Source organism: Pecten maximus, chromosome 16 (assembly GCF_902652985.1).
Source record: "Pecten maximus chromosome 16, xPecMax1.1, whole genome shotgun sequence".
Lineage (NCBI taxonomy): Eukaryota > Metazoa > Mollusca > Bivalvia > Pectinida > Pectinidae > Pecten > Pecten maximus.
The window spans coordinates 8778105-8805245 of record NC_047030.1 but is presented as its reverse complement, the minus strand read 5'-3'; the positions used below and the strand labels follow the sequence as shown (position 1 = coordinate 8805245).

Here is a 27141-nt window from a genome sequence, read left to right as displayed (position 1 = left end):
CTGCTTTAAAGAAGGTTTTGGTGGTGTTTTTTTAACCCTTTGATTCCTCGTCTAGACCTATCTCCTAGCTTTGGTCAAATTATTTCAAATTAAGTTTCTCTCCTAAGTTTTACTGACACGGACACGTACACCCATTCCCTCTATAAGTAATAATGACCCACGAGGCATTCCGAAAGAATGAGGTTATTCCGAATAAATCACGTGGCAAAACACGCTACACGTTTTAAGAAACGGGATCTGTGTTGTTGCACTGTACAGAACCTGCGCCTATTTGAAAATGGATATTTTTCAGATTTCTGACCGGAATATATCTATGTAGTAGGCCTGTATAGGTACATATATTAGAACGTGACAATAGGAATACATTGGAAAAGGACATTTACCAAACGAGTGTCATGATTAACATCAGTGACTAAATTTTGTTGATTATTTTGGTTTGATTTTGAACGATAATGAACCTTGTGCATCTTTGCCTCAACATTTGTAAGTATATATTTAAATATTGATGTCTCGTGTTTGTGTGTGTGTGTGGGGGGGGGGGGGGGGGGGGGGGGGGTAGGGTGTAATTGTAATATGTATTATTTTTTTGTGGGGGTGGGTGGTTAGAACATTATAAATTTGTTGTAGGTTTTTGATTGTAAATACTCAGTGTACATAGTGCATAGATCACCATCTAGTTTCGTACTACATGGAATTTCCTGAGGGTTGTTCTATCCCTGGTGGAGGCATACTGATTCAAATTTTGTGTTTGGTCATTGACCACAAATTTAGTGAAAAATATAGAAGATTGTATGCCTCTATGTTGGTAATGTTAATAAAAGAATAGAATTGAATATTGAACCTTGGGCTTGGTAGCAGGCATATGGACACTACTCACTCTAGATCTCCTGATACAAAATGAATAATAATAATAAAATACCCAGTATATTAAGTAATATATATATAGAGGTCTTTAAACTTGATGATAAAATAAATTTATGACAAATGCATGTGGTTGCATGGCTTAATTGAAGGAAACATTGTATATGCATCATACAAATTTACAGGGTTGTCTTAATTACTGGTTTGGGATAAGGCCTTATGTCTCATTTTGAGAAAAAAAATGGTGAATTGGGAATGGGGCCATTAACGGCCCCAAAAAGCCTGCAGAAAAAGCCCTGAATTATCAGCCTCTGCTCCTCAAGTAAATATGGTCTACAAAAGAGACTTAATTATATAACTACCACAAAAAGATATACCTATCTGACCTCTGTATGTGATAAATTTTTGGAAACCTGTAGCTAGGTGCAAGGCGAACCTATTATTACATGCATATAACAATGGGCCACTATACACCATTTTAATACCATAAGCTTCTTTAATTCTAAAAAGACAGCTGGGGTCGGTTTGTTTATGAAAAAGTATACCATGATATTTGATCTGCACATAATAAAGCCCCCTTTATCACTTTTACAGAAGAAGTATTTCACAAATACCTTTTACAATTAGGGAGGGGCTTATTTGAGGATAGATATATTGTAAACATGTAGAGTATTCACTATTGTAATTTCTATAAAACTGGGAAATGTACTCACATTTGTTTTTAATGATAAATAAATTGAATTTGTTCATGAAATGTTTTACTTACAGGTATATATATGATGTTGGGTGCTTCTTTTTTTCTCTAGATTTTGTACGTGAAGAAAAAAACCATCATCAATGCTACCATGGCTGGTGAACCAGATTCAAATTATGGTTCATATTGTTTAAGGTAAGATCTCTATTAGCTGTTGTGTAGATGTATATTGTTGCTATCATATATAAAATTAGAAGGTAACATAAGGGATGTAAAAATCCATTAGTCCGACATTCGGATCTATCAAATTTTCAGCTTGGTCTAGTAAAAATTGCAGCCATATATATACTAGCCTGTGGCTTGCTAGTGATATGACTTGCACATGATGTTTCAATGCCCCCTGCTATCTTATTAGGGTGAATAGTCACAGTGTTTTATTCATATTTTGTAAACAAATTGTACATGTTTATAGACTATACATGTACTGACAAGCAAAGAAGTAGATAAGCCTGATTATCAGCTCTTTACTAGCTAAAATACCTAATACACCTGAGACCTGAATATGTTTACATTACGTAATATTAATACTGATAAATTTCGTTATCTTGTTTATCTGATAGTGTTTTAATACAGACACACAATATGTTGACTCTGTGCATTTAGTATAAATATAATTCTGTGACTGTTTTTAAACAAATATTAATGTTTGTTTATTAGAATCCGGGAGGAGAATGGGCGTTATTTCCTTATATGGAGACTACGCCATCTATAATACTACTTCATGATCAGTGTTCAATCCAATATGGCTTACATCAAAACATTTGCTTCAAACAGGTATAGATCAGAAATAGATCAATATGTAAATTCAAAATTTTACTTAAATAGGTCAAATACATTTACTAGAATGCAACATCATTATCAACAGGCTGTACATGTGTATTTCAGTAATTAAGATGAAGAAATCTATCAAAAATGGTATTTGGAACGATACAATGTGCCTGTAGGGGATATATACTGTAAACTTTTAATTGCCTTGACAAAACTTTCAACATTGCCACTATTAATGTCCAAGTACCATTTTCATTGAGGTGAAAAGTTATAATAAACAGCCTATAAATCAAACACAAGTGATCATTCTTGTTGTTGCCCAGGGTTGCTATTTGTAGTCTAGACTTTTAATGTAAGGGATCTCAGCAAGGTGTTGACAATCGAAGTGACAGGTTTCTGCGGCTATATTAAGATAAATGATTATGGATATGTGTGGTTGACAGTTGTTGCACTTAACCATTATATGGCCTGTTCTTAATTTGGCAAAGACGGAAATATACAAACATGGGAGGCCGCCACCTCACGACAAATTAATGATGACACATTATTGATGTACATGACACGTTTACTGCATAACACTCATTTTAGAACATTAAACAATGAATTATGATCAGGTAGCAGAACTTTATCTTCAAACTTTAATTTACGACGAAAAATTTAATCAGCATATAACAATATATATATATATGCTGGCAATCGAGGTAAGAATATGATGTCAATATTCCATAATAATTTATTTTAAATGTACTAAACGCGTCATGTTTGGTGCAGAAGGCAGAAATACAATACTTGTGTGATTATTAATTAAATTGTTAGGGGACAGTGTATTCTCATCCTGATTACATATTTTACCTGACAGACTACGTACATGTAGAATAATTTAAGCAGTACCACAACGCCAATGATGGATGTTTTATGATCTGTGGACAAATATACAAAGGTTTTGACACGCATGTTGCATGATTTTTTAAAATCGTTTTTGTGTTCAAATTTTTCTGGAGAGACCCTCAGCCTGTTATAATGATAATTATAAAAATGTTTCTTCTTTATACTTACCAGACTATTGTTGTTGATCAAATAACAATGCTCCAGATAAATTTAATTTGAACATGTTATTTTTACATGTACACCTATCTTTATTTTTTCTTAATTTGCACACAAAAGTAGGATTGATATAATATATGGCAGGTTATATGCTAAAACGTAGTCTACATTAGGAATCATTTGTATATTTGATAAAGTAATTAAAAATGTAAAATTTATGAATAGCAGATTCTTTTGATCTGCATCAGACTTCTGATAAGAACACAGGGCTATTTTTCACTGGATTGGAATGGGACCTTTTTGTAATTGGTGAATGAAGAAGGTTACCTGGAGTAAACTTCAAATTTTGGGAATTTGGCTTAAAAATGGTATTTATTTTATGGGCCCCCAAAGCCCTCAGAAACCCAGGAACACTAGTATAAGTAGTATAGTAATTTGGTAGTGTAATATTTTTTGTATGGTACTAGTACCCTGGAGAGTTTTTCATTTAGTGCACCAGTGAAAAATCAGTTGTGACATCATGATATAGACAATGATGTTAAATCATGAATTGTACATGGTGCAACACAATGGCTGCCTTCGTTTGATTTTGCCCTCCATATTTTGACTTTAAAACCTTTCAGAATGTCTGTGTTATGTGATAAAAAGTATCTCACAAAGGCTAGCCTAAGTGGACACTTGTAATTATGTTAAAACTTCTATACATTTTCAGTACTGTCCAGAGCAGCACTAGCAGTCTCAGTATGTCTTTAATCGAGAGTGACCTTGTGGAAGATCAGCCGTCCACCAGCGGTTGCAGGTTTGTACACTGGCTTTTATTTTTTTGTTTACTGTCCATATTCTATTTATTTATTCTGAGCTAAGTATACTTTAAATTGCTAAATGGTCCAGATGGACTATAGGCATTGGAGCTTGTAATTGCCCTTCTAAGACTGACAAGATTGAGCAAACAAGAGGTTCATGGTCATATATATTTGGTCAGTGGCATGGTATGCATGATACTGAGATGAAGGGCTTATTACTTTTATGGCCCCATCTGTTAACAGACTAAGCATTAGCTAGGCCCTTACAATAGATTCAAAATGGACGTCACTCATTCTTGTCATTTTTATACAAATATTTGCGAGGGATTTGAATTTGCGTACGACTCTCCTTGTGAAGTAACATAAAAATAAATCCAACAGGAATCAAATGAAGTAAAATCTTGAAATAAGTGTTCCTAACTACTATAATTATAGGGTTGTGATTTAAGTACCAATAACTAAAAAGGAATGAGTATGAATTTGGGTTTTACCTTCATGGCAAAAATCAACTTTGAAATTCACATGAAATAAATCTTTCAAATACAATTAATTAATGCTAGTGAGAGACACAACACCATTGGGCCTCTTAAGCTTGTACAAATTAATGTCACTCTCCTGACTGTCATTATAAATTACAGCTTTATTATAAGAGTAGATCACCTGCAATTGTTATGGATATGTATCTAAGAATGCCATATTTTGTACTAACACTTTGTGTGTTTGGGCACTTTGCAGTAGTGAACAGCCTTACACTACGAAGTTGGCACTGAAGAAAAGTCGTAAGGAGCAAGTAAAGCGCTACCTGAAAGAGTTGAAAGGTCTTGTTGTTCAACCTCAGGGCAATATAGGGACTCTTTCTGCTCTCCAGCAGGTTGTCGACACATTCAAACAGATAAAAGGTAAGACCCTCTCTCCAATACACAATTGAACTTTTCAGAAGGGTATTTCTTAGTATTTCACTGCAAATTATGTAATAAAACTGGATATCTTAGGAATAAAAAACCCCAGGATCCATTAAAAAATTTAATCATCACAGTGCAACTATGACAGGAAATTCAAATCTTTATACCTTCGGATCAACAACACCTATTGCATATGACTAAGGAAGACAACTTTATTACTCGTGCCCTGATCAGGCCTCAAACTCACAATCTATGGCACCCAATTGCCTAGCCAGAAACACCTGCAGCTTATATGCTGCCCTAATGTAATATACATTTTTGTAACTTGCTAATCTCAGAAACTACTGGTGCGATCCTCACCAAACTATGTTTCGCCTTCTGGATGTCAATTAATATTGGCATCAGGGACATTTATGTCTTACAGACATTTTCTAGTTTCAATTTAAAAAAAATTATATCATTTGACAGTATTTAAAAATGAAACGGTTTTAAAAGACTTGTGTCCTTACACTGACATTATTTCTATTCCAGAGGAAAAAGAATCTTCATCTAAACTCGCAAAGAAGGAAGAAGAGTTTAACCTACCATTTGATGAACAGGATGATTTGAATTCATTGTGTCTGAATCAGCAGGTAAACGTTAGAGCGATTACAAGATTTTTATAATGTAATTAAATACTGTAACTCAGGATAGAAGTACTGTAATACTCTACGTGATGAAAGCATTCCACTGAATTACAGCCATTGTCATTGTTTTCTACAGCTAGTACTAGTGGTGGATCTATATACAGATAAACCGTTATGTCTCCATATAGCCAGATGTTTCGGTATGTCCATGCATAAACTTCAGCTGTATCAATACGAGTATCCAAAAATAGCTTCTACTTTCATTTTGTTGCAGATTGCAAAAACGTTTGAAACATGAGCATTGTATGCTCTTTTTTACGAGTCTCTGTCAGTCTGACTAAAAAATTATCCAAGATATTTGTCATAAAGTGAACATGCGGCATGCATGGTCTAAGATATGGTTATGTTTTAAAGAGGCTAACAATGATGTTGCTAATTCCACATGTTGCATATACACACAAGGCCATGGACAATGCACCTTTGCAAAATCCAATGTAAGCATTCACCATTCCATCAGTAAATCATATCACCTCAGTTAGAAATATTGCCTACCATTTCCTTAAACATCACTAATATATCATATAATTATGGTAAACAAGAAAATTGAAAATAGCAATTTTGCCATAATTCCTAATTGGCCATGTGAGGGATTCAGGCCATCTGGGCATCATGTATTCATCACAAAATCCACCCAGGTTCTCAGTAACAGGTACTACTGTAACAGCAGTTACATTATTTTGCAAAGCTATTGTCTCTGCTTTAGAGGAATAACAATTTCAGTTGTGAAGAAACAGGAGTGTAAAAAGTACAGTAAAAGTGATTATGTTCATTAAATTGATATATCTTTTGTTGCAGGAAGCATTGTTCTTCACTCTGAGATACCCAGACCTTAACATTGCTGCAGTATCCAAAAACATCACAGATGTGTTGGGTTATCCTGAGGTAAGGGTCTGAGTTGGATATGAATACTTATCTAAAGATAATATTTTGATTGGAAATATTAGAACAGTACTTTATTTTCTTTTTGTCTCTACTTGATCTTTGCTTTCCTGCAGAGCTGTTGTCCTTAATGATCATGATAGAATGCATTTTTTAAACAATACATTTTTAAACAATCTTATTTAGTATTTGTTGTAAAATATGAAATACTAAATTTATTTGACAATATGCCAATGTCTGGTAATACTTTCATGTTATTGTAATTCGGGAGCAATGCTCTCTTTATGTTTCCCACCAATATACATGTAAAGTCCAATTGGACTTTGTGCTTTTTATTTTGGCTCGCACAGCTTATTAAAGAAAAAATATAGTAAGATTTATTTACAAGATATGGGATGGTATATAACTAGATATTGATGTTCTTATTTGTGATGTTTTGCAGCCAAACTATCTAGTTGGAAGGGATCTTTGTAACTTTGTCCACAAGAAAGACATTGTTACCATGAACAGTAGTATGTCCGTTCATCAGATGAATGACGAAGACAGCCTAGTTAATGCGCAGAGTAAGTATACTGACCTTAGTAAGTAGACCTTAGTAAGTACACTGACCACTGTAAGTATACTGACCACTGTAAGTACACTGACCACAAGAAATGAACTGACCACAGTAAGTACTCTGACCACAGTAAGTACACTGACCACAAGAAATGAACTGACCACAGTAAGTACTCTGCCCATAGTAAGTACTCTGCCCATAGTAAGTACTCTGACCACAGTAAGTACTCTGACCACAGTAAGTACTCTGACCACAGTAAGTACTCTGACCACAGTAAGTACACTGACCACAGTAAGGACACTGACCACAGTAAGTACACTGACCATATAGTAAGTACTCTAACCACAGTAAGTACACTGACCACAGTAAGTACTCTTGACCACTAGGTTGGCTTGGATCAGCCATGCTTCAAGTGTGGGATCCTCTGGTCATTTAAGCAATGGCACAGTTAATTGATAATGCTTGTGATAAGAAGTAATGGCCTTCACTACAAAAACAAACACTTATGATTGGCAATGATTTACTCACATGAAAATGATATGAATGTGGAAACATCGTAATGACAGTAACAAAACATTTGTACTTACTGCCATCTTCGATTGGGTAATAATAAAAGAAGGGTAAGATTTTTTATATCATGTTTAAATAGAGGGATCCGGAGTTGATTATACATGCATTGAGAAATTGAAATAGATAAAATGATTGAAAAATCGTAAGTTTTTTTTACTAAAACCAAAAAATTAAAAAAAACAACTTGTTATATTAGATATAATAAATAAATGTATATGTAACTGTTTTGACTCATTGTTTGAATAAGCATTTCTTAATTTGCTTGAATTTACTCATATATTTTAAGACAATATTTTACTGATCATTAAAAACAATTACTTTTCCCTTAATATCACTTACCATATGGTATCTAGATGTGTATTTTAAAATATTTAATTCTTTATTCTGTTAGACTAACAAAACAATTTTGGGTACTTTATGATGAAAATTACTTGGCAAAAACAATTTTACGTCGTTCAAATGTTGTTGCACTATAAATCTCCCACTTTGAACAAATCCTGGGTGGGAGTTATCTCCCATATGACATCTTTAAGGGGGGACAACCCTGCTGTAAGTACCTTGACCACAGAAAGTACTCTGACCACTAGTTTATTTAGTAAACTGCTTGGCTTTAATATTTATAGTCGTTGTGAATGACATAGCTTTGCATACAAACAGCATATTATGTATCATAATAATGAATAACATATGAGTACAACATAATGTATATATTTTTTGTACCATCTAAGATATTTATTAATTATAATGTAATCCCATGGCTATTTATTTTACAGGTGAAGATCGAGACAAGTTCCAAATTCAGAAAAAGCTCTTTTACTTCAGGCTAAGGTAAGTTGACCTGTTTATATATGCAGTGAAACAGCGTCTCTAGTTTAATAGTTGTAAAAACACATTATCTCTTTCACCAAAATGGATTCAATTTATAGTCATACATAATGTTTACAATGATCAATACTGGTCCATACATTACCAAAAGATGCACAATAATTTATACTGATGTTGGAACATTGTAAACTTGTCTTTGTCACAGAAAATACAAGGCATTGCCATGTGGATTTAGACTTGCTTCAAAGGAAACAGAATTTCTGACATTCCAAGCCACAGTTGCCCAGCAATCCCCTGGTGTTGATCTCAAACGCATGAAGAAAAGCAAATTGTCAATTGTTTTGCGATGTGTGCCAGTGGTACCAGCATATGAAGGTAAACTTTCACAAATATGTAAAGTTACTTTGAAAATTCATATTTCAATTTCCTGTTAATTAGCCAGGCTTGCCTTGCTGGGCCTGGCCATAGTCATAGCGATGGTTTCAGACAGCAGACTTTACTTCTTTGAGTGAAATCAGAGCACTGACCACTGGGGGGGGGGGGGGGGGGGGCAATAATTAGGTCCCATTATGATTCAGATTATTGATTAAAAATATTTCATATTTAAATTATAACTCTTTTCTACCAATTAAGTCAATACCAGTAAGTGCTCCCTCTTCTGCCTATGATCACTTGAAAGAAGGCAAAGTATGAAAAGAGCTCAGCCAATTTCCCAAAATTTGTCGTTTGCTCCTAAACAATGCCTTTTTCAATTCACCAGTTTTCTTCTCTTAAAAAAAATACAAGAAAAAAAAGAACCTGTAAATATTGGCTCATGTTGTTTTTTCAGTTGATGAGCAGCTGCAGAATATGACCTTCTCCACCAGACACAGTTTATTTTGTAGCTACAGTCACATTGACTCCAAGTAAGTACAGCTGTGTAGAATTCAACAGTTATAGTAGTCCACATATGACTTGGTTACATGAAAGGGTAATCCCAGTGAAATATCCTAACATGGACACTGTAGCTTTACTCCTAAACATGATACTTACAATAGGCTTACCAGATGTGTATAGTTCGACAGGGCAAATATCAGAGTAAAGACAAAATATGGATCACACTCTGTCATATTGGAAACTGTTCAGTAATGATTTCAACTGGTGTGGATCCGTTAGAGAATGGTCTTTATAAGATGGCGGAGCAAGATGATCACAAAATTGATGACTCTCACAGACACATACTGTAGGGATCCTAAATTAGTCTCCTCTTAGCAAAATAGGGCAACAGTAACTTTAGAAGTTAATGTAGTAACCCAATAATCCAACAGGACTTAGTGATATTGTGAGCTTAATTTCTCTGGAATCTCACATCGTCCATAATTTCCTAAATTGTGAGCTAACTTTCTCTGGAATCTCGAATCGTTCATAATTTCCTATATGATCTGATGTTTGATATTTCCAGGTCCATACCTTTGTTGGGGTTCCTCCCACAGGACATCGTTGGAATGTCCATCTTTGACTTTTATCACCCAGATGATATTGAACTGCTGTATGGCATTTATCAGCAAGGTAAGCTCATAAGTTTTTCTCTGAAATGATGTTAGAAACTCACAGACAGGAAGTTTAAAGTTCATTGGTACAAATTTGTATACAATGTTCAGTATACTGTATAGTTGTTTAATTTCACAGGGCCAATATGTTTTCACGGTTGACCCAGTAGGAACTAATTTTTGTGTATTATATATATAGAGGTTACACAACAAGTGGTTGTTGGATATGGAATTTATTTCAAATGAGTAAGTTGATTTTAAAAAAAAATAACTTGAGAGTGTGAAATAAATTTCATATCCGAAAATCACGAGTCGTGTGACTTGTTTCTACCACAATAACATTGGGTTGAATCAAAGGGAAACGAGGCCAAGTCTTATTTCGTGCATGCAAATAATGTGTACAGGGCACAGCCGAGACCCGATGATGTGACGTCATTCGATTATTGATGACGTAAATAACAATTGCAGCTCGGGTCAAAGTTTGTATTCTTCACCAATCAAAAGACCGGAAGGTCATATTCCACTAATGGAATATAACATATTAAAAATGTATATCCAACAGTCGGCACATTTATACAATGGCTTGAGAGTGGAAGGACACAGCGTATTGTGGTAGGAATATTTATAATTCACAATATAAATATTCGCTGGGATTTATTTTTGCTTTGTATTTTATGACTGCGAATATAACGATCAAATCCCCCTGCAAATATTACCAACTATATACTAGGTGTAGGGTGTGAAGAATTGTAAATGTTATAAATTATGTTACAGTTGTGAACACGGAGACTGTTCCCTTTGAAAGTCCTCCGTTTCGATTACGGGTGCGTAATGGAGATTGGGTGTATGTAAGGACAGAATGGTCAAGATTTGTGAACCCTTGGTCACACAGGCTGGAGTTTGTCATTGGACAGCATAAAGTTATCAAGTAAGTCCTTTAGTCTGGCCATTGGCTGGCATTGAGATTAATAGAATCTAACATGGTTTTGTTCTGTGGACAGGGATATCTCAACCAGAGTGGCTGGCATAGGTCATCAAATATGTTCATAATTCTAGCATCAAATGAAGTAAATTCATCATTCAAACCATTAGTCGGTATAAAGTCATCATTCAGACCATTTGCTGGAATAAAGTTATCAAATTTATCATTCAGACCATAACCCATATTAATGGTTTCAGATTCATTATTTTAACCAAGTTTTAACTTGACCATACATATTGTTACAGGGGACCATCCAGGAGGGACATATTTAGTCCAATGCTGAATGAAGAAATGAATGTCAGCTTGTCAGACAATCTTGCCAGGCTTAAGCAAATGATAAGAGACCTACTTCTAAAGGTGCGATAACATTATACATAAATATAGCTCTGTAAATTTGATTAGAGAGGGATCTACTGGGTAGACCTTTGTATACAGAGAGAGATACTGTGTAGAATTCTATAGAGAGATCTCAAAGATTTGTATAGAGGAATGTCTTGTGGAAATTTCTATAGAAAGAGATACGCATATTTTTGTAGAGAGCGATCTACTCTATAGCTGTAAATTTGAGAGAGATATCATCAGGGGAATTGTTTAGAGAGATATCTCCTTTGTTGTCACAGTATTCAGGTAGATTTCCCCAGTCATTCGATTTGAATTGAGAGATATCTCCTCAGTACATAGATTTCCTAAGAGATTCTCCAGTGTACTTAAGTGTATTTTTAGAGGTTCATATAATAACATGTATGCCTCATTCCTCCCTTTAAATTATACCCTCCACTTAAGTAAGGGGGTATATCTTTTTCTCTCTGTGTCCATCTGTCCATGATAAATCTGAATACATTAAATATGATGAACCCCTGTACAGATTTAATTCATATTCACACCATAGAATCACGCCATACATGTCTACATCTCATTAGATTTAGGTTTTTACAGTTATTTAAATATTTTTTATAGAGATATGAGAAGAAAAACTCATTCTGTATACGAACAATGAAATGGAGAATTAATTATAATTGTATAGTAAGAATACTTATAACTTTTCTTTTGACTTTGCTTTTTCAGCCTTTGGTACAGGTTCAGATAGCAACACCGAACCTTAGTATAGGGAAACACCGATTCCGAGGTAAGTTTATTTATATTCACAAATAATGTCACCAAACCTTGATATAGGGAAACACTGATTCACAGGTAAGTTTATGTATAGACACAGAAAATGTCACCAAACCTTGATATAGGGAAACACTGATTAATAGGTAAGTTTTTGTATAGACACAGAAAATGTCACTAAACCTTGATATAGGGAAACACCTATTCACAGGTGTCTTATGGGAAATTAAGTTTATGTACATTTTCCATTTCTATTTTCTCTGAATACCCTTTTCCATCTCTGTATACATCTCTATAATCTTTTAATTCCCTTTGCCATCCCTGTTCTGAATTCCTTCCTGAGATGTAAAATCATAACACATTGCTGTTTGGTTTACAGAAGATGTTCCTTGGACGGAGTCTGAGGATCCCATGCAGGACCAGCACTCCATTGCGTATGCCAATGATTCCAATGTGAGTAACTTTATTTTATTGTTGGACTAAAAATGTATATACATACCATGAAATACCCAATAAGCTGCCATAAAACTTACTAAAACACCCCATAAATATAGGTATAAATTAATGGTTAATTATGCAAATTCAATGATGATTTAGTAATGAGTTGGTTGAAAAAAAATTAATGTTCTTAATATATGTCTTATGGGAAATTAATGGAAAAGAATATAAAATCAAGGGCCAATTTGATGAGTTAAAGTACCGATATGTATCATGGTCTTTTCATGGATTTATGGCAATATCAGTGGTCATTTAAAACTGAAAAATATAGGATTAGCAAATTTCACCAGTAGGTACTGGAATATCCCTGAATTCATAACACAGGTTTGTTTAATGCAATAAAGTTACAGTAAATAGACCTGCTAGAGTACCACAGCCTTCTGCCAAGGTCACAAGGTCAAAGTCACAAGGTCAAAGTCACAAGTCATGGCTATAAGTTCAAGATTGTATGTCAAGCTCACACAATAAATTTAGATAAATGAATATAATAAAATATAAATATAAGCGATTGTCATTCTTCGTGTGTATACCATCTATGTACATGGCCATATGTTATACTGATGTTTCCCAAATATTGTTCTATTTCACAGGCTAGCAATTCTGTGTCCACAAATAAAGAAACCCTCACCTATGATCACTTGAATTATACCAGTAACATCAAGAGGTAAGTATTATTATCCTATCATCATCAGATGGTGGGCTGCTCATATTGTCCTTCGACCCTGGTCCACCGTCTTTGCTATCTCTATTCTTGAGAAGTACATGGATGGTCTGTAATTTCTCAAATTTCACAAGCCAGTTCACGCTGGTCCCTCGTTGGTCCCTACTTATGCATCAACAATTTTGAGGTTGATTGAAACACAAAATACCTAACAGATAATTCTGAATTTTTACAGTTAACTTTTGTTATCACTAAAAGGAATTGTGTGGACCTGTCTGAAATTTCAAATTAAGGTTCCCTTTGTGTTTTGTAAATCTTTTAAAATTTTGTACATTGCATTGAAGATGCCCTGTACAAATTACAGATGGGATCTCAGACCAGAAGTCTCACTGCTAACTTAGTATAGATATCTTACTATTTACATATTGTAGCAAGGGTAGCTGTTAGGGGTCCCAAGCAGTTAGGAATATTTGGCTACCACTATTTTCTTGGAGCTCGAGGCCAGTAACTTTTCAAAGGAATTTGTATACAAATGTACCAATATTGATCTTTGGCATAACTTAACAATATAAGATAGGAAAAAGACATGATAGAGAAAGTAAGCAATATGGGTGAAAATTTATGTGAACAATTTGAAATTTGATCTATGATGATCTTTAAATTGACATTTAACACAATAGTATGTTATGTGATATGCAAATGAATAGTATAATACCACATTGATATAAATTAACGAGCAATTTTACCTGTTTGGCATTTGGTGGATTTACCTTTTACTTTACAGTTATAGTTCAGTCATATTAATCAAGAGAGCCAGAGTAGCCGGAGAAACCTCTGAATGCTTATATATATAGATATATAACCCTATCACACTGGACTAGGGGATTGAACTCCCGTCGCCCTGGTGAAAGGCAAATGTGATTTAAACTTCAACATCTGACCACTGCTATGTACTTGTATATTTGTACTATTCCAGACAAATGTCTTTGATTTTCACAGATTCCTGTTTAGTCAGAAGAACACAATGTTCTCTCCATTTTCTGACAAGAAGAGTTCTACTGATGAGGATATACCGGAAGTCTCATCATGTGATTCTTTGTTGGAGGTGGACATTTCCATTCCCATGCCTCCAAGTTTTGGCAGCAGCACCAAAGTAAGAATGTCTGAAGTAAACCGAGGATCTAACAACAAATTTTCCGAGTAACATTGGACGCTTATCCTCTCTCATAATAAAACTAAAATCTCCCCACTAGAATCTCCACTAAATCACTAGAATTTAGCTCTGTAAACTGATAACCAAACACCTCTTTATACTGAGTAAACTTATAATCTTCCGCCTCTTTATACTGAGTAAACTTAAAACCTACTGCCACTTTATACTGAGTAAACTTAAAACCTACTGCCTCTTTATACTGAGTAAACTTAAAACCTTCCGCCTCTTTATACTGAGTAAACTTAAAACCTACCGCCTCTTTATACTGAGTAAACTTAAAACCTACCGCCTCTTTATACTGAGTAAACTTAAAACCTACCGCCTCTTTATACTGAGTAAACTTAAAACCTACCGCCTCTTTATACTGAGTAAACTTAAAACCTACCGCCTCTTTATACTGAGTAAACTTAAAACCTTCCGCCTCTTTATACTGAGTAAACTTAAAACCTACTGCCTCTTTATACTGAGTAAACTTAAAACCTTCCGCCTCTTTATACTGAGTAAACTTAAAACCTACCACTTCTTTATACTGAGTAAAATTACAACCTACCGCCTCTTTATACTGAGTAAACTTAAAACCCTCCGCCTCTTTATACTGAGTAAACTTAAAACCTACCACTTCTTTATACTGAGTAAACTTACAACCTACCATCTCTTTATACTGAGTAAACTTACAACCTACCACGTTCATCCATTCTGTTTAAAGCAAGAGGAGGTGATTAATGTTTTTGTTCACAAAAATAAATCTAGTTTTGGGGGAAAAAACTTGCTTAAGATTTTCATTTACCCCCTTTTTTGAAAAAAAGAAAAAAAAAGAACCTAATATCAAAATGTTATAGAAATAGGTTTGCTAGTTATCTTCATTTCCCCTGTATAAAAAAGATAGGAGTAGTAAGATAAAATTGTTTTAGAAATGCAAAGTTTTTCATTTCCCTAATTAAAGAATTTTACTTTAATGCTTGCCAGTCATTGTGGGAGCCTTGTTTAACAAGGATGAGGGTCCAGTACACATTAATATTAAAGGCATTCTTTACAATATTGTTGATTTCTCTATTATAGGTGTTGGTATCAGAACAGGAGCGTGAGGAAAGTGGTCTAGCTGCATTCAATCAGATGGAGTGTGATACTACTGTACAGCCTAAGAACATCACAACTTTACAACAGAGCTCAACTCCAACTATACAACAGAGCTCAACTCCAACTATACAACAGAGCTCAACTCCAACTGTGCAGCAGAGCTCTACACCGAGCTCCCCAGGTCATGCTGCCAGTAAGGAGGCCGAGACAAGGGCATTTCAGCAGGATAAGAGTCACGTCTCCCGAATGTCCCTCACACAGGAGGCCCTATGGAATCACACATGTAGGGAGGAGACACTGTTCATTGAACAAGCTAAAGAGGAGAATGGTCTGATGTCATTCAAACTGAACGGGAAGCGTTTACATTCCCTTGACCCAAGCAGTGACAATAGAAGGGACGTAACCAAGACTGTTAAGGTACGAAAAAAGCAGACAGCCGAGAAACAGTCGCAGAAAAGTGAAGGAAAAACTGACCCAGAAGAACCAGTTTCTGTTCCGTTCCGCAACCCAATGTTTATGCCTATAAACAGTGCTATGGGTCTGTATCAGTCCACAGGGATGCAGTATGTACCGATGGATCTGCCTAATGACTCTTTCAAGGCTAATATTGCAACTCCCACAACAACTGTTGCCCCCCCGTCAACATCCAACAGCATGCACTGGCCATATTACCCACAGTCAGGTAAATACCAGAGTAGACCAGGCCAAATACAACTTGTTACTGGTTTCATTCACTGTATTCATCCGCAAATGAGTCATTAACTACAGACAAAACCTCTTTAATTTTTGCGGAATTGTCAATTCAAGAAGAGTAAGCTAAAGTGATTCACAAATAAGTGCTCCCCTCAAATTTAATACTGAGCATTTACACTAGGGAAATAGCTTATATGAGGTTAAATACAGTACTAAACTTTTACACTTGGGGAGGGGGCTTATATGAGTATATGGTATGAATGGAGGTCATGAATGGATTTATTTTACAAAGCAATTCTGTGTTGAGATCCTAGAGACTATTGAAGTTAAGCTTTTATATGTTGTGGTTTTTACCTGTTGCAGTAATTTTGAAATAAAAAAAAAGTATTAAAAAATGTGTAATTTGAATAATATTTTGCAATTTTCTTCAATTTTAATTGAGCAGGTATTTCCTTCATCCCCCAAGTGATGGAAGGCTTCTTTCAGCCAGGGACTGGAGCTTTCCAACCAATCAATAAGCAGAATCTGCAAGTGCCAATGTCCAAAAATGTGCCATGTTCTGTACCAAACGTATCGCCTATAGGGCTGTCACCTCCCTACATCCGTGTCCCTATACCCAAGAAGAGTGACATCATCCAACAGGTAATATCCTCTGGATTCTCCATTTTCAACAGGTCTGAATAAGTATGGCAGTCTAGCTGGAAAATACGTCAAATTATACCTGTAACCCATTTATATGTATCAACAGGAAATAGGTCAGTAAAGCTGAAATATTATTTAAGTCTTCATGCCACCTCTCCCACTACTTAATTAAACTCCAGATTTACTAACAATTCACTTAATATGATTATATGATAAAGTTTCTTGTTTTTCCCAGACCAAAGTCTTCACAAGCACACCGACTGCTGCAGTTAGAAGTAGTTTTTCGTCATCTCATTCTTCCTCCCTTGAGGAGACAAGCTCTTCACTCTTGTACATGTTGGAGTATGGTAGTCCAAACCGTAGCATTATCAGCATGGAGGTATGTAATGGCCAAAAACAGGGCTAACCCACATCAGATTCCTTGATATAAGCAGTGAGCTTATTTCATGATGCAAGTTGTCCATCCACATTTCCTTTAAAACATAACCAGTCCAAAAAATATAAATGTTATCTTTCCAATATTATATAATAATTGATAAGATTAACCTTACCTACAGGTTAGAAGCCCTCTGTGTCACTTAATTAGTTCCAGAAACTTCATTGTTTAAATAAAATTATTCATTATTGTTTTAATTTGAAACTGAACACATTTTAAAATCATTAAAAACTTATAATCTGTATTGAAACTTTAAAACTTTTTCATGATGATATATAGAGGATATCTAACAGTGTCTTCAGTAATACCAAATATATTTCACGAGTGGGGCTAATATTTTGATATTTTTCACGAGTGCGCAGCCAAGGACTAAAAGTGTTTAGTCCTTGGTTGGGATTATTGAACCTCGGTCTTACTCCTTGTTTGGGATCATTGAACCTCAATCTTACTCCTTGGTTGGGATCATTGAACCTCAATCTTACTCCTTGGTTGGGATCATTGAACCTCAGCCTTAGTCCTTGGTTGGGATCATAGAACCTCAATCTTACTCCTTGTTTGGGATCATTGAACCTCAGCCTTAGTCCTTGGTTGAGATCGTTTAACCTCATTCTTACTCCTTGTTTGGGATCATTGAACCTCAATCTTACTCCTTGGGTTGGGATCATAGAACCTCAGCCTTAGTCCTTGGTTGGGATCATAGAACCTCAATCTTACTCCTTGTTTGGGATCATTGAACCTCAGCCTTACTCCTTGGTTGGGATCATAGAACCTCAGTCTTACTCCTTGTTTGGGATCATTGAACCTCAGTCTTAGTCCTTGTTTGGGATCATAGAACCTCAGTCTTAGTCCTTGTTTGGGATCATTGCACCTCAGCCTTACTCCTTGTTTGGGATCATTGAACCTCAGCCTTACTCCTTGGTTGGGATCATTGAACCTCAGTCTTAGTCCTTGTTTGGGATCATAGAACCTCAGTCTTAGTCCTTGTTTGGGATCATTGCACCTCAGCCTTACTCCTTGGTTGGGATCATTGAACCTCAATCTTACTCCTTGGTTGGGATCATAGAACCTCAGCCTTACTCCTTGGTTGGGATCATTGAACCTCAATCTTACTCCTTGGTTGGGATCATTGAACCTCAGCCTTAGTCCTTGGTTGGGATCATAGAACCTCAATCTTACTCCTTGTTTGGGATCATTAAACCTCAGTCTTACTCCTTGTTTGGGATCATTGAACCTCAGCCTTAGTCCTTGGTTGGGATCATTGAACCTCAGCCTTAGTCCTTGGTTGGGATCATAGAACCTCAATCTTAGTCCTTGTTTGGGATCATAGAACCTCAATCTTACTCCTTGGTTGGGATCATAGAACCTCAGTCTTACTCCTTGTTTGGGATCATTGAACCTCAATCTTACTCCTTGGGTTGGGATCATAGAACCTCAATCTTACTCCTTGTTTGGGATCATTGAACCTCAGTCTTACTCCTTGTTTGGGATCATTGAACCTCAGTCTTACTCCTTGTTTGGGATCATTGAACCTCAATCTTACTCCTTGGTTGGGATCATTAAACCTCAGCCTTACTCCTTGGTTGGGATCATAGAACCTCAGTCTTACTCCTTGTTTGGAATCATTAAACCTCAGTCTTACTCCTTGTTTGGAATCATTGAACCTCGGTCTTAGTCCTTGTTTAGAATCATTGAACCTCAGTCTTAGTCCTTGTTTGGGATCATTGAACCTCAGTCTTACTCCTTGTTTGGGATCATTGAACCTCAGTCTTACTCCTTGTTTGGGATCATTGAACCTCAGCCTTAGTCCTTGTTTGGGATCATTGAACCTCAGTCTTACTCCTTGTTTGGGATCATTGAACCTCAATCTTACTCCTTGGTTGGGATTATTGAACCTCAATCTTACTCCTTGGTTGGGATTATTGAACCTCAGTCTTACTCCTTGTTTGGGATCATTAAACCTCAGTCTTACTCCTTGGTTGGGATTATTGAACCTCAGTCTTACTCCTTGGTTGGGATCATTAAACCTCAGTCTTACTCCTTGGTTGGGATTATTGAACCTCAGTCTTACTCCTTGGTTGGGATTATTGAACTTCAGTCTTACTCCTTGTTTGGGATCATTGAACCTCAGTCTTACTCCTTGTTTGGGATTATTGAACCTCAATCTTAGTCCTTGTTTGGGATCATTAAACCTCAGTCTTACTCCTTGGTTGGGATTATTGAACCTCAGTCTTACTCCTTGGTTGGGATTATTGAACCTCAATCTTACTCCTTGGTTGGGATTATTGAACCTCAATCTTAGTCCTTGTTTGGGATCATTAAACCTCAGTCTTACTCCTTGGTTGGGATTATTGAACCTCAGTCTTACTCCTTGGTTGAGATCGTTTAACCTCTGTCTTACTCCTTGGTTGGGATTATTGAACCTCAATCTTACTCCTTGTTTGGGATCGTTTAACCTCATTCTTACTCCTTGTTTGGGATCATTAAACCTCAGTCTTACTCCTTGGTTGGGATCATTAAACCTCAGTCTTACTCCTTGGTTGGGATTATTGAACCTCAATCTTACTCCTTGGTTGGGATTATTGAACCTCAGTCTTACTGCTTGGTTGGGATTATTGAACTTCAGTCTTACTCCTTGTTTGGGATTATTGAACCTCAATCTTACTCCTTGTTTGGGATCATTGAACCTCAATCTTACTCCTTGTTTGGGATTATTGAACCTCAATCTTACTCCTTGGTTGGGATTATTGAACCTCAGTCTTACTCATTGGTTGGGATCATTGAACCTCAATCTTACTCCTTGTTTGGGATCATAGAACCTCAATCTTACTCCTTGTTTGGGATTATTGAACCTCGGTCTTAGTCCTTGTTTGGGATCATTGAACCTCGGTCTTAGTCCTTGTTTGGAATCGTTGAACCTTTGTTTTAGTCCTTGGTTGGGATCGTTTGAAAACTAAATTAAATGGGCCATTTATTAAGCAGTAAAACAACTTAATGTGACTCTTACAATTTTGCAACTGTAGTATTTTCTTATTATGTCCAATGCTTCTATATTGCAATAGTTGTGATTTTACCATACTATAAACTGCCCACCCACGTTTCTTCGGGAACTTCTGTGTGATCCAATTCTTTATATAACTTGCTTGTTTCTCAATTTCTGTAAAACAGTTAACAGTTATACTCTCACCTGGTATAGGGGTTGGCTTATATTAGTGATCACTTTGCTTGTGTGCCCATGTGTCTGTCTGTGCAATGCTTGTGGGAAAGATGTATCGCAAACTCCTGAGAGAAACCACGTCTAGTTCAACAACTGATTAATGCTTATTGCTTATAAGGTGAAATGTTGCACTTTACCACTTATTGAATAGGGTACGGGTATGTCTTTTATTATGCCCCTGCCAGGAAATGGGGGGAGGAGGGCTATAATGTTACCCATGTCCGTCCCATCTCATCACATCCCAATCCGTCCAGTTCCAATGCAATGTAACTAGCTAATCTCATGACTGCTGATGCGATCCTCACCAACTGTTTCTGGGTGTCAAGTTTGAGTAGGGGGCATTTTATTTTTTGTCTTATAGACGCACTTATAGTTTTCTTCAATATTAAAAAAGAATATTCCCTTATCCAGCAGACTGAAGTCTGCTATAGCTAAGCTGTACATTAGTTTTTCTATTGACTTTTAATGAACGTTCACATATTTGTTGTGTTCTGTGATATGTTTTAGTATTCTAACACTGAAATAAATATCTTATATTTCCTGTTGAATTGAAGGATGTTCCTAAACCCAGGAGGAAGGAGGCGCCACCCTGGCTCAATGGTATTAATTGGTCTCCCTTAGTCCGTAAACGTTACACTCTGCCAAAAAAGAAAGCCAGTATTATCCTGAAGGAAGACAGAGAGGCCCTGAGTAAAGTTACACAACCAGACCTATTGTTAAGTCAGATGGCAATGTTTGAGGAAGACTTGAACCAGGCCAACCCTGTTTTTGACATGTTTCAAGTAAGTGCACTCAGTTCAGGACATGCAATCATAGAAGTTTGCCTGTAGAACAAACAGAATACAGTACTTGGAAAAAAGCTCAACTTTATTTAAGATGTACTGTTTAATTTCTAGCCTACCGTCATCAGATGGTGGACTATTCAAATTGCCCTTTGCCTGTGGTCTGTGATATGTTTCTCATCTATCCATAACAATCCTTGTTATTGCTATTCTCAAAAAGTATTCTTTAAAATACAAGATGGCCAACAGGCAGTCATATTCCAATTTTGCAATTAAAGTTTGTTATTGATATTTCTTCAGAAATACTGAAGATTTTTTTTCTCAAACTTAATATGCATGTAAGTTCCTTTTGGTCTATAGTTTTGCACTTTCGATTTTGATTCGGATTGGGAAAACAAAACAGCTGATTTCGGCCATCTTTTATTTTGATATTTGAAATTTAACATAGCTGTTTTCTGATCGATGTAATTCTCAAACTTAGTTTTAAGGTTTCCTTTTGTCCTTTATTTTGACTTTGCAATATTAGAAGTGATTGAAAAAACAAAATGTTTGACAGACAGTCATCTTAATTTTATTTTATTTTTTTTCAATATTTCTTACTCTAGAACGCTCTTGTTAGATCTTCCTTAGATTCCATATGTAAGTTGCCTTGTTTAATATGATGAAGAAGAAAGAAGGTAAAAGAAGAGAAAGATCACTATTGCTTAGAAGCATCATTCAACTGCATATATATAGTCTGGTCTCAACTGTCTTTTGTTGATATTTGATATTATTGTTTTACATATTTTCCCAAAAAATATTAACATGCACTCACCTCCAAAAAAAAGCATGCACATGTATTTGCCAATTTTGTCAATTCCTACGCAGATGTAAGTCTAGATAGCAAAGTTCTTGTTTTTTATTCAAAATTGTTATAATAAATATACATTTTATCATTTACAGGATGACTCATTCTTGATGTTTCCGGATACAGACTTCAATGAGCCGACATTATCAACTTTTGATGACCAAAATTATAATAGTTCAAATAAATCAGAAACTCTTACAAAGGAGAACTTGAGAACACACCTCAATGAAAGTAACCAAAAGTTGAAAGAAGACATTCAAACTAAACAACAGAAATCAGAAGAGTCATTTTCCAGGAGTGAAGACGATGCGCAAAGATCGTCAGATAGAGAATCGCTGGTAGATGACGACTCTTGTTCCTCAAAGTGTAGCGGTATTACTCCAAGTGATGAACGTAGTGTGGAAGAAGCAGACAGCTCCCTCAAGGAGTCAGACGAATCTGATGTTGGGTGTACTGCAAAAGTTTTTGGATCAAAAATGCTGTCTGAATGTCCTTTAAAATCAATGGATTTCAGGTTCAAAAAGTTTTTTGCTCCAATTCCCATTCATTTTGCTGACTCCAAAGTAGATGGACCCCCATGGATGACGAATGCTGTTGTTAATTTCTATACGAACATGCAGTATTGTTTTACACCGAAACCTGTTGAAAATTCATTGGCTGCAGATAGACAGAAACTTCAGGATATGCCACAAACAGATTTGGTCATTGAACAGTTAAACACTTTCATTGATGATAACAATCTGTCACAATTTCAAGGACCTGCAGGAAGTACTTTTCTGAAATCATTATCAGAAAAACAGCAGAATGCTTACCTGAAAGTTCCTGATTCTTTACCCTTTCCTCAAAGTGGTCCTTCATCTGAATCTGAACATGGACAATGCTCACAAATGAGGCACTCCACAGGTGCACACCAAACCTCGGACTTAATTGCTGAGAAACTGGTGAGGTATATGTTCCCTGTTGAGCCCGGTACAGTTCCTGTACCCTACATAACATTGCCGATGTCTGTACCTCACAGCTCTGTTCACACTATGAGCAGTAACAGTGATACAATTCTGGACTAAAACATTGACCTCTGATATGGTACAGGTAGTGTTAAAATCACTGACCTCTGATATGGTACAGGTAGTGTTAAAATCACTGACCTCTGATATGGTACAGGTAGTGTTAAAATCACTGACCTCTGATATGGTACAGGTAGTGTTAAAATCACTGACCTTGTTAAAATAAAACACATAAATTACTTCTGTTTGTGGCAGAAACCATTAAGAATACTTTCCTGAACTTCTTGACTGAATTGAATGAGCGTGCATATATGCCTTCCTGAACTTCTTCACTGAAACCATTTAACACATCTTCCCAAACTCTGACTGACCCTATTAGCACATCTTCTTGAAATATTGACTGAAACCATTTAGCAAACCTTCCTGAACTACTTGACTGAAACATTTAGCACACCTTCCTGAACTACTTGACTGACACAATTAGCACACCTTCCTGAACTACTTGACTGACACAATTAGCACACCTTCTGAACTACTTGACTGAAATGAATTTTTAGGTTATATTTTTTGTATGAGGCTGAAATATTTAAAGCCATATGATATACCAAACCCAAGTTTATACACCTTCTTAAGAAAAGAAGTGACAGAGATTTGCATGACCGCTTAGGTAAATTGGTTTATAAATCTCCTAAAGACAGAAAGTAATATATAGACATTTGTTAAGTTTCTTTTTAGAGTCTTTAAGGTCAAGTGATATAATCTGTTGTGTTATTCAGTTTAATATTAGAAGAAATTCCAGAAAGAAAGAAAAAAAGAAGTAATTCCAGGACTACAGTTTTTACTCTAAAACTCATATGGAAATATTGGTTAGTATCATTTGAGTGTAGGGTAGGTTTGAGTAGGGGAGTGATAATGTATTAGTTCTGAAAATTGTAGAAGTAAGAAAATCAATTTTTTGTTTATGCCTGCTATATTGCAATTACCTATGTTGCGTGACGTCGTGACCTCTCGGTGCGTGACGTCATGACCTCTCACTTTCATTTCCATTTATGTCCTTCCACAGTTCATGAACAGTCTTGTGGGCTAAATTTGGAGCCTATAAACCCATAAACACAGACATACTGTTATTGGTTGATATTTTCTTTTGACAGACAATTTGAGGAGCATTTCCAAATTTTATGGATATCTTATACATGTATAGGGTTATGGGCATTTGAGTTTGTTTATGCCTGTAGTATATTATGAAATCCTTAAAGTTTTGCCTCGTGATCACCAAAATCTGTAGTAATATAAAATTGTATGCTAAATTTGAGAAATGTGTAGTTCCTCACTTGTAGCTGTGGACACCAAATTTCATGCACATACCTTTGAAACTAGTTGACTAGCTGCACTAGCCAGGGCTATATATTCAGAAACAAAGACAGAAGGAGCTGTTTGTGTGTCTCCCATTGGTTGCATTTCTGCACAAATATTTTCATGGGACAACTTTTGACTCTATTTGCCAGTGGAGCTACATGTAATCTGATTGCAAGCTGTGTCTCATACTTGAAAGTACTTGTAAAAAAAGATATCTGTAAAAAATTGCTGTTTACACTAGTAAACGATAAAAAAAACCAAGAATTTTTCCTAAAGTAACTGTATGTTGTGTGTTATTGTAATTTATTTATATTCAGTGGGAGATACCTCCCCTGCTAAGTTATATTTTTTTTCCATATTGTAACTTATTTTAATTGGTTGTATATTTCATCAACAATTCTGGCCAGCCAACAATATACAACATAAACTTCGTGTTGTTGGCAATAAAAGTTGTTGATTATAAAAGTTGTTCATATTTAGCTCTCCATCTAATATATTTTATAAAGATGATTTCATATCAATGCCCATCCTTCAAGTCTGATTCTTGTTACTGCATTTTCCTTTTAAAACTACTGATGAAATCTTCTTTAAACTTTATTGACATGTTTGGTACAAGTCTTTGTTGTTCATGCAACATTTTTAACCAGCTCACACAAATGTGTCAGCAGCCATGTTGGATTAAAATTTGACATTAGAAGTTTGTTATTGCTACTTCTCAAGCAATATTGAAATAATGTTCTTGAATGTGAAGTATGGTTCTCAGTTATTCATTCCACATCTTTAATCTGATTGAATAATCAAAATGGCCACCAGTGGTTGTTTTGGATTTTGACAAATTGACACTTTACTATTCTGCTCAAGAGATACATGGATATTCTTACATTTAAGGGCAATTTCTTACAAAGTAAGTACAATACTATGTTAGAACAGATTACGGAAATGTCAATACAAACATGATAAGATGATTGATGATAAGATAAATGAAAAATTTATCTTGCATGGAACCATTAAAATTTCATTGATGGTGGGTGCTGAGTTCCATGTGGAATATTGCATGTTGGTCTGAAGACAGATACCACATTCATTTGTAGGGAAGGTTGGGTCATCCCATTAATTGTGTTGTCAGTAGGGTTGGGTCATCCCATTGGTAGTGTGTTGGAGGGGGTTGGGTTGTCCCATTGACAGTGTTGTGGGAAGGATTGGGTCATCACATTGACAGTGTTGTTGGGAGGGTTGGGTCATCACAATGACAGTGTTACGGGGAGGATTGGGTTATTCCATTGAGGACGGTTGGGCTGTCCCATTCACAGTTGTACTTATTCTCAGCTTTCATTAGATTATTTTTTGGTAGGTTTGGTCAACAATTGGCCAGGATGAATATCAAAGATTTGAAATAACATTTGCCTTCTTTCAATGTTTTCAATCAAATATATTAAAATCCTTCAGTAAATCATTTACCACCATAAGTCAGGGTGTCATTATATTTGATCAAAAACAGTTGGAAGAAGGGCTGTCCTAAACGTTGAAAATGAGGAACTTGAAAACCAACCTCTGTACAAGATGACGGTGATCAAGGACAGTTTATAGCTTTGAAGTATATACTGGTACCTGTTGCCAACACTGTTAAATGTAATATTGTATCATTACTGTTGCTTAATGGGCATCTTTTTATATTTGCAATATCCAATCAATTCACAGATCATCAATATGTTTTCTATTATATATTGTCATGTCTGGTAATGAGGTTTACTGAGGATACTCAGTGATTATGTATGAGAGATGATGCTGGTGAAAGGGTGTCAATATACACCATGGTGAAAATGTAGAAAAAATTCCCATCCCCTTGATGTTTTTTATGGATTTAAAGATGAATAAAAAACGACATAAAATTAAGATTTGTTGAGTAGTTATTTTATGCATGACAAGTCTAGTCACTATGTGTATGAACTTTTTAGACCTGATCAATAGCCCAATCTACCATTTGCCCAAAGGGCTGGTGAGCTTACGCTATGGTGTAGCATACGCTATGGTGTAGCGTCCACTGTCTGTCTTTGTGTCGTCCATCAACATTTCCTATATATAGCACTACAAGTCAAGAACACCTGAATGGAATTGATGAAATTTGGTCTGGAGTATTATTGGGCGAAGTAGATCCAATGTTGTATGGAGAGTGGGCCACTAGGAGAAATAGAGTGGGGGGGGGGGGGGGGGAGTACAGTAGGTATTTATTTACACATTGTTATACACTTGTATATCAGATGGCGGTCTGGATAAAATAGGTATTATCTCCTTCACATCATACTTACCTGCTAGGTGATAATACTACAATAGGCTTTCTCTCCTTACTTTCATTATTTAGACCCGACGAGATAAGCAAAAAAAAAATAACCGCTCCCCCCCCCCCCCCCCCCCCCCCCCCCCAGTCGGTATAATATCAGGAGTCCATTCA

At 35.9% G+C, this 27141-nt stretch overlaps 1 protein-coding gene across 2 annotated transcripts; it reads left to right on the top strand.

Annotated features, from left to right (window-relative positions):
- Positions 1 to 222: 222 nt before the first annotated feature.
- On the top strand, positions 223 to 26585 carry LOC117344996 (period circadian protein homolog 2-like). Of its 2 annotated transcripts, XM_033907909.1 has the most exons (23): positions 223 to 483; positions 1668 to 1750; positions 4140 to 4226; positions 4966 to 5129; positions 5664 to 5764; positions 6614 to 6700; positions 7140 to 7260; positions 8597 to 8651; positions 8854 to 9023; positions 9478 to 9553; positions 10090 to 10196; positions 10952 to 11105; positions 11405 to 11516; positions 12225 to 12285; positions 12649 to 12722; positions 13358 to 13431; positions 14428 to 14581; positions 15701 to 16400; positions 16857 to 17053; positions 17289 to 17432; positions 21258 to 21485; positions 22428 to 23421; positions 23458 to 26585. In XM_033907909.1, exons 2-22 carry the CDS (start codon positions 1707 to 1709, stop codon positions 23394 to 23396), a joined length of 3879 nt encoding a protein of 1292 aa, XP_033763800.1. In that variant the 5' UTR covers positions 223 to 483; positions 1668 to 1706; the 3' UTR covers positions 23397 to 23421; positions 23458 to 26585. The 2 variants fall into 2 exon arrangements, with proteins under 2 accessions (XP_033763800.1, XP_033763799.1); XM_033907908.1 differs by having other exon boundaries at positions 22428 to 26585.
- The last annotated feature ends 556 nt before the right edge of the window (positions 26586 to 27141 follow it).